Below are 8,764 nucleotides of genomic sequence, written 5' to 3' on the forward strand. Positions count from 1 at the left end.
ATGTATTCAAAGCTGCTGGTCCAAACAGCACCAGTTTTAAGGCTCAGCATTCCTAAGACTGCAGGGTTGCACCCCAGTACTCTATAGGGATGCCCTTAGTTCCTTTCCCTGTGGCATTTTGCACATGGGATCTGAGTCACAGGAATTCTTCTGTCTTCCTTTGGCCAAGGGGAGATACAAGAAAATGCCACAAAGGTTTCTGCTTGTTAAACATAGACAATAAAAGTGAAACTTCAGGTTTAGAAAAGCCACCAAAAGGAGGAGAAAAAACTGAGTTTTGGGATCTTTTGAAATTTCTACTGTGCCAAGACTGGTAGTGTTGAAAGCTCATGAAATAGTTTAAGAATCTGGAGACGTCCAAGAGTAGATTTTTTTTTCTCTGCTCTGTTTGGTGATACATCAAGGGGTCTTGTAGGCAGAAGAACAGTATTGTTGACTACATCAAAGATTCCTGACTAGTAACAACCTTAGAAAAGAAAAAATAGTCCTACCTGGAAAATGTTCCTCAGGTATTTTTCGCTCACATCTTTGATCACACTCGTCCATGTCCTAAGAATGATTTTGGTCTCTCAGCTGACGGGCACTGGTTTCTGAACAGTGCACAAACTCTCCAGGAAGAGCAGAGCTGCCCCTGTCAGCAGGGAGCGAAGAGCACACCTGCCCTTCCCCAGAAACCACATGAGCAGGTGATGCTCCATGGCATCCCAACCTGTCCTGTGGGCTCGGGGCTGCACAGGCACAGGTCCCCAGAGCCTGAGCCCTGTCAGCAGGGAGCGAAGAGCACACCTGCCCTTCCCCAGAAACCACATGAGCAGGTGATGCTCCATGGCATCCCAAGCTCATGTGCAGAGGCTCTGCTGAGGCTTTTGTCCTCTGTGCTCACTTCATAATGGAAGGAAAACCAGCACTCAGTGCATGGCCTTTTCTGATTCAGGGAAAGTTTGAAACAAAACCAAAGGAAAAATCCAGCCTCACCCCTAAGACTGAATGAAAAATCCAGGACCTCAAAGGGATTGAACCACTTCATTCCCAGCATGTGTTTCGCATAGTCAGCAGCCTCAATGCCACAGACTTTGAGGTGCCAGAGACCTTCTCCCCAGCCCAAGCCCTGGCACAGCCACGGGTGGAGAGCAGCTCTCCCTGCCCAGGACACCCTCCACATCCTGTCCATGGTCTCCGGCCAGGAAAGGGAACTGCTGCCTCATTCTGAGCCCTCAAAGTTCCTGGAAAAGACAGGGATGAGCACATTCAGACTGCATGGCTGGGCCTGAGGCAGTCACTCCTCAGTGCTTTCCAGACTGGCCCAGCTCAGGAGTTCCAGCTCAGCTCCTCCTTCCCTCCTTGGGAATACTTCCAGCCCAAGGGTTTGACAAGCAACAAGCCAAACCTGCTGGAAGGTGTCTCACTTGTACAGAACACCAGAAGGGGAGATGCCCAGAGCCCCATCCAGCCTGGCCTAGAACACCTCCAGGCATGGAGAAGCCAAAGCTGCTCCGGGCAACCTGTGCTCACCACCCTCACAGGGAAGAATTCCCTCCCAGTATCCCATCTAACCCTGCCCTCTGCCAGTGGGAAGCCAATCTGCCTTGTCCTCTCCCTGCCAGCCCCTGTGTAAAGCTCCTCTCCAGTTCTCTTGGAGCTCCTTGGCTCTTGGGCAGCCCTCTTGGGCAGCCCAGCCCTGAGCCCAGCACTCCGGGGGTGGCCTCAGGGGTGTGGAACAGAGGGGAAGGGTCCACCCTGCCTCCACCAACTGTGACACTGCTCCTAGTGCAGCTCAGGGCACTTTTCTTCTCTTTTGCTGCAGGAGGACACTCCCAGTTCATGGGCATCCTTGTGTCCAGCAGGACCCTGCCAAACTTTACTTTTCCAACTGGATGGCCCCCAGCATATCCTGGTGCCTGTGGTTCTTCCTTACAGCATGGAATGACATGCATGTGAAACTCTGGCCAAGTGGCAAACAATTCTCACTCAGACTGATGGTCTTCAGCCACTTTCATTTTGACTCCTGGCCTGTTCTCTGTATTCACAAACTACTGGGGGCTGCTGCTTATGTTCCTCAGAGATAGTTCCCGACCTCCACTACAAGAGCAGCACTGCTCCATGCTCATTCCCAGCCTCCTCTAAGCTCTTTTGCCAATCTCTCTTTTATTCCAGTTCTCTCTTCTTCTGGGTATTTCAGCCAAATACTCGGTCCCAGGGACAACAGGTGAAACACGAATCACAGTGGTGTGCAGCATGAGAAGTCCACCCATGGTAAAATCAGTTTATTAATGAAGGTGTTAGAAAGGACTGGTCTCAGTATTGTTCCCAGGGTACATCGTTCGACTTTGTGCTGCTGATCACTATGTGTACAAGAAGGTGCATTCTGAGCAAGCTTCAGGACCATATTCAGGAAGATTTTGCAGAATTTACAACAATGATTCCTATTCCATATCTTACATGGGAAAAATGCAATGGTCCGTGCTCCCTCTCACCAGAGGCAGGTAAAGAAAAAGCAGTCCTGTTGTCAGTGACAGAGGATTTCCTCTGTCTAGGGAGCGTGCTATACTGGTGCCACATGCTGTGGGAAGGAGTACTCTGAGGGAGATAAAAGCTGGGGTGCAGAGACGATTTGAAGACTATTCTTCAAACTACATAAGCCCATATTTTGTGGACATTATGTGCAATTCCTGGGGAAGGGCTGAAACTGTGATTCCGTGAGATCCTTCCCTTCCCAGCTCAGTTTTTCCATTAATGATAACAGATCTAAGCTGAAACTTGCCCGGTCTGGATAATCCACTCATTTTACTATGAGTTTTGATCTGAGTGAGGACTTCTTGATCTTGAAAACACTCCAGAACTGGCTGAGGATGAGCAGGTTGGGGGTTGAGGGCATCATTTAAAATGAGATAATTTAGCAAGGTGAAAAGCACAATCACAACCATGGACAACAGGACATCAAATGAACAGGGAACTTCTGACCAACCTCAGATCAGAAAGGAGGAATATGGAAGAAAAAAATGTGGAAGAAGAATCAGGTTATCCAGGAGGAATGTAGAGACAGTCCTGTGGAACCAGTAGGGGAGTGTGAAGAATAGTTAGGGAGCTCTTGAGCCAGATGTCCACTAGGTCATAGGACCAGAGGGTGCTAAGGTCTGTTATATTAAAAAAATCCTGGAAATAGAGGGTGGCTTCTGAGAACTGGAAAGAACATTACACCAGTATTCAAGATGGACACAAGGGAGAGCCTGAGGAATTACAGGCTGCTCAATCCCTGGGGAAGTGATGGAACAAATTCTCCTGGATGCACTTTTAAGCAAGAGAAGGGGATTAGGAAGAGCAAGCATAGATTTACCAAGGGGAAATCATGCCTGACCAACCTGATTGGCTTGTCCAAAGTCCTTCTGCAGCTCTCCTGAAGCCCCTTTAGGCACTGGAAGGGGCTCTAAGGTCTCTCCAGAGACTTTTCTTCTCCAGCCCCAGCTCTCTCAGCCTGGCTCCCCGCAGCAGAGGTGCTCCAGCCCTCAGAGCATCTTTGTGGCCTTCTCTGGACTTGCTCCAGCAGCTTCACAACCTTCTGATGTTGGGTCCCCAGAGCTGGAGGCAGCACTGCAGGTGGGGCTCACCCGAGTGGAGCAGAGGGGCAGAATCCCCCCTCACCTGTTGCCCACAGTGCTGGGGTTGAGCCCAGGACACAAGAGTTTTCTGGGCTGCCAACACACATGGCTGGGGCATTTTGAGTTTCTCATCCACCAGCTCCCCCAAGTCCTTCTTCTCAGAGCTGCTCTCAACTCATTTTCTGCCCAACCTGTGTTTGTGCTTGGGATTGCCGTGACCCAGATGCAGGACGTTGCACTTGGCCTCATACCAACACAATCACCCTATGACTTTGGGCTAATGGCAATAACTCCAGCCTGTTGAAACTTCAAGCTCCTCTTGCTACTTTACCTGCCTCATGCCATCTCGAGTCCCCCATGCTCCCCTTGGTACCACCTCATCATCTTTGTATTGGGTTTACATGGCCAGTTTTGGGGAGCAAGGGGCTGCAGGGGTGGCCTCCATGAGAAGACACCAGAAGTTGTCTCCATGTCAGGTAGAGCCAGCTCCAGCTGGCTCCGAGATGGACCCACTGCTGGCCAAGGCTCAGCCAAGCAGTGATGTTGGTAGCACCTCTGTGGGAACATATTTTAGAGGGGGTAAAAACTGCTGCGCAACAGCAGTTGGGAGGGAGCAGAGAGATGTGAGCAATAGTCCTACAGGCACCAAGGCCAGGCAAGAAGGAGGAGGAGGAGGTGCTCCAGCACTGGAGCAGAGATTCCCCTGCAGCCTGTGGTGCAGCTCATGGTGAGGCAGAATTTTGCTGCCACAGCAGGTGGGAGAAGCCCTGAAGGGAGCTGCAGTCTGTGAAGATCCCACACTGGATTAGGCTCCTGGCAGGGGCTATGTTCTGTGGGAAGGAGTCCATGAAGGAGCAGGTTTTCCGACAGGACCTGTTGCTGCATGGGGGACCTACACTGGAGAAGTCTGTTCCTGAAGGATTGCACCCCATGGAAAGGGACCCATGCTGGTGCAGTTCTTGAAGAACATCAGCCCATGGGAAGGACCCACACTGGAGAAGTTAGTGCTGGACTGTCTCCCATGGAAGGGAACTCATGCTGGAGCTGGAGAAGTGAGGAGGAAGGAGTGACAAAGATGAAGAGTTATGAGCCGACACCAATCCACATTCCCTATCACCCTGCACTGCTCAGTGAGAGAAGGTAGAAGAGTTGGGAGTGAAGTGGAACCTGGGAAGAAGGGAGAGGTAGGGGGAAGGTGTTTTCAGGTTTGTTCTTATTTCTCGTTTTCCTATTCTGTTTAACTGGTGATAAATTAATTTCCCCAAGTCAAGCCTGTTTTGCCTGTGACAGTAATTGAGGAGTGATCTCCATGACCCATGGGACTCTCATCATAATTTCTCCCCCTGTCCTGTAAATGTGCAGTGTTGGAGCAGCTTGGTGGGCACCTGACTAGGCAAGATCAACCCACCACAGTTCTCTAAACCACTTCATCACCACCTCCACCTTTCATGCACCATCAGCTCCCCAACCCCACTGTTAGTGAAGGGACTACCAGCACTGCAACGTTCTCTACTGTACTTTATTTCCCCTCTCTCAAGACTTGCCAGTGGCACATGCTACCCTGTGACATCCAGTGGCCTGGATCCCCATCTGCCTCCAAACCACTCCTGTGAGGGCTGGACAGTCTGGAACTGCCTGTGGCAGGTCTGTGACAAGTCCATGGTAAGTGCACAGCAGGTCCACGGTGGGTCTCTGGTGGGACCATGGTGGTCCCTTGGCTCACCTGCAGTGTCCTTCTATGGGGACATCCTCACTTTCTGTGCACATGATACACCAGTGTCTCCAGCACTCTCTGTGCCCGCTTCAGGACCTCCTCCTCATCCACGCTGTGGAAGGCCTCACAGGGGGTCATGGGGTGAGGGTGGTAATTCGGGTACTGCGTGGCCTTGCCATCCACACCGTAGCCACGCAACCACTGCACGTCTGGCACCAGGACCCTCAGCTCTGGCTCCTGTGCCTCCAGCCATTGGGCCAGCTCCATCAGCCCCACTGGACCCTCAAAGGCCTCACCACGGCAAAGTACGGCAGCCACCATCGCCTTCTCCAGCGCCTGGTGCACTTTGAAGAGGACCCAGTTGGGGCAGCATCGTGCTATGTCATTGTGGGCTGCCTGCAGGTCACTCGTGGCTTGCTGCAGCCACCGCAACACTGCTCAGCCAGGAGCTGTGACCTCCCTGTCCCCCGCCGTGGTGCTGGGCAGTGGTTGCAGGTTTGGACTGGACACAGAGCTCCTGCAACATCTTTGGCTGCCTGGGAGCATGGAGTTGCCTCGAGGTTGCCAGGCTGGGACCCACATTCACCTTCCATGTCTTCTCTGCCACAGCCCGCAGCCTTTTCAGCCCCTGCAGCTGGTGCACATCACCTGCCAGTGCCACATTGTTCTCCTCTAGAACAATGGCCACATCCTGTGGCTCCTGGCAGATCAGCATTTCACGCAGCACAGACAAGGCAGGTGCCCCCAGCTGTCCACCCAGGATGTTATTTATCTCCTGTGTTATCTTCTCCAGGATCCTCAGCTGGTGCCGGCTCAGGTCCCTCTCTGCATGTCGGATGTAGAGGAGCCGCTGAGCACCACCAGACGGGCACACATGGATGACCTGTGACTGGGAGCTGCCCTCCACCCTTGCACCATCGTGGACCAGCACAGTGCGGATGTCTTTGCAGCATTGCACTTTCAGCAGCTCCACTGCAACAACACCATCCCGCTCTGTTCCTGTCATGGCCTTCTGGCTGTGCCACTGGAGCAGGGACTCCAGCCCTATCCTAAACCACAGTGATACAAGGAGGGTCTGCAGACGCCTCTGCCCAGGGCAGTGAGAGCCATAGTGGCATGGCTGCAGACCACCCTCCTCCAGCAGCTGCTCTGTCACCTTTGAGAGTACTCGTGGCTGCAGGTGCAGTGGCAGCATTTCCAACAGCCATCTGGCATTACACCCGGTCACCGGCAGGTCAGCCATGAACACAAAGGTCTTCTCCAAGGACTGAGCAGTCTCTGAGGGCAGGCAGTCATTGAAATACAGCCTGTGGGATGGCTCTAGGCGGTCAGCAGTGCTCATCAGGTACAGCTCAGTCACAGAGGAGCAATCAGGGGTCTCTTGTGCCTGCTGCAGCAGCTGGAAGAAGTGCCTTGTGGCCAGCAGGACTGTCTTCTTTTGGGTATTAGTAAGAGTCCAACTGACACGGCTTTCCTTGTAGATTTGGGCCAGGACATGGCTGTAGTGAGTCAGTGTGGGGAGTGCAACCACCCCAAGGTGTTGCAGGAGGTCTCCAAAAACAGCCGTGTGGCGGTCAGGCATGAAGAGGTAGGGGCAAAAGTCAGCCTCATCTGGGAGTGATGTCACCACTTGGCATGGCCTGGCCATGTCCCCTGACTTGGCCAGCACCACAGGCAGCTCAGCAAGGCTCTCTGCATCCACCTCCGTCAGATGGGTCTGCAAGAATTTGTACACCTTCTGGAGCACTCTGGCCCGTGTGTTCACCTGCTCTGGTGAATTGCAGGCTGCCCTGCACACATGCTTCAGGTTGGACACCACCAGAGCGGTGGGTATCTTTGTAAGGACTCCCATGGCCTCCAGGGGCTTCTTCTCAGATTTGAAGGACTTTGGCAGGATGGTGGCTGATGTCCAAAGCAGCTCAGCTGCATTTTGGCAGTGGTAAATGCTGCCTTTCAGAGCAACAGGCTTAGTGCAGTCTGCGAAAGGGAGGTGGAGGTTTATCAACTCTGGGGGGATGTCCAGTGGAGGCAGGAAGTGGATTGAAGCAATTTTCCCCAGGAAGTCCTTTGACTCAAGATTTTTCAGCAAGGTTTCAAGCTGCTTGAGCATCTCCTGCTGTCGCTTCAGCAGATCTGCAGCATGGCACGTAGCCTGAGCAGCTTCATGCTCTATCTCCTGGGCCAGTGCTACAAAATCCTCTTCAGAGAGGCTGGTCTGGACACCTGCCTGAAGCAGGAAATTTTTAGCTTCCCCATTCTTATCTAGCTCCTTAAAGAAATATTCAGGCACAAAGCGGTGTTGGAGCCGCAGAGTGCAGAAGGAGTCTGTGTTGTCATAGAAGTAGGAGGCCAGACGCAGCTTACCATGGACATCAGGTATAAAGGCCACATTTTGAAAAGCTTCCATAATGGCTTTTTGGGTCTGAGGGTCATAGCTGGGTCTCAGGACAAAGAACAAGCGCAGAGCTTTCATAAGGTAGTGCTGTGTGAGCTGAGACAGCCGGGGCAGCACCATGGCCCTGAAGAGCTTTAGATCATCTGTGAGCTTCCACATCAAGTCCTTGGCCAGCTGCTGGTGGATCCGGTCTGCTGTGAGCAGCACCGTGTTTCTGTCCAGGTTGTACAAATCTTGGGTACCCGGGGGTACTTCTAGGGTGCCTCTGCAGAGCAACAGGACCTTGCAGTAGGGAGCCACAGCTACATAGCCCCCACCAAACTTCTGGAACAGAGGCAGGTGCTGGAGCTGATCCAGTCCAGATGAAGCCAGGTTTCCCTGCACAAAGTGCAGCAGGGTAGTCACATCCTTCTCCTTTAAGTCCTCCCAACGGAGCTGATCTTTGGTGCCTGCCAGATGGGCCACTACAACCCCAGGATCTGTGACCTGCAGTGCCATTGGCTTCAGACAGCGATGGGCAAATGCAGAGACTGACAGGAACCTCTGGAGCACAGGGATGCCGAGCTTGTGCAGCACCTTTTCCACTTCTGTGTGACACTCATAAAGAACCCTGGAGAGGGAGGATAGTGGCAGTAGGTGATTCGAGTCTGTCTTATTCCCCTGAACAGGCAGCACTGCCATGTCCTGGAGATGATCCATGAATGACTTCATGTTTTCTTTCAGTTTCTCTGTGGTCATCATGGGTTTGCAGACCACAGCACGAAAGAACTCCCACAGCTTCTTGAGCCACTCTTGCCACTTCGTGGACCAGTCCAACTGACCCAGTGCCTCCTGGATGAGTGGTGCGGCCTCTGAGAGGTCAAGCTCCTTCACAAAACAAGGTGGGGCACAATCAGAAATCAATTCGCAGGCAAAGAGGTGGCCATGGTCAGGAAAAAGATGGGAAAAGGAGTCCTTGAAGACTATGTGGTGGCTGCTGAGGGCATTCAGGTAACCATCTTGTGTGGCCAGCAATGGCAGGCCTTCCAGTTCTGCCTTGTCCACATCCATGGGCTGCAC

At 52.6% G+C, this 8,764-nt stretch overlaps 1 protein-coding gene across 1 annotated transcript in view; it reads right to left on the reverse strand.

The window, feature by feature from the left end:
• Positions 1-5,350: 5,350 nt before the first annotated feature.
• LOC103804294 (sacsin-like) overlaps positions 5,351-8,764 on the reverse strand; it is a gene marked incomplete at both ends in the record, with an annotated part of 13,275 nt that continues 9,861 nt past the window's right edge. The window contains 2 exons of the mRNA XM_009076900.1: positions 5,351-5,727; positions 5,891-8,758. Of these exons, the coding sequence (XP_009075148.1) occupies positions 5,351-5,727; positions 5,891-8,758 (3,245 nt within the window). The remainder of the gene's footprint in view (positions 5,728-5,890; positions 8,759-8,764) is intronic.

This window comes from Acanthisitta chloris, unplaced genomic scaffold, assembly GCF_000695815.1.
Source record: "Acanthisitta chloris isolate BGI_N310 unplaced genomic scaffold, ASM69581v1 scaffold2976, whole genome shotgun sequence".
In the NCBI taxonomy this organism is placed as follows: Eukaryota; Metazoa; Chordata; class Aves; order Passeriformes; family Acanthisittidae; genus Acanthisitta; species Acanthisitta chloris.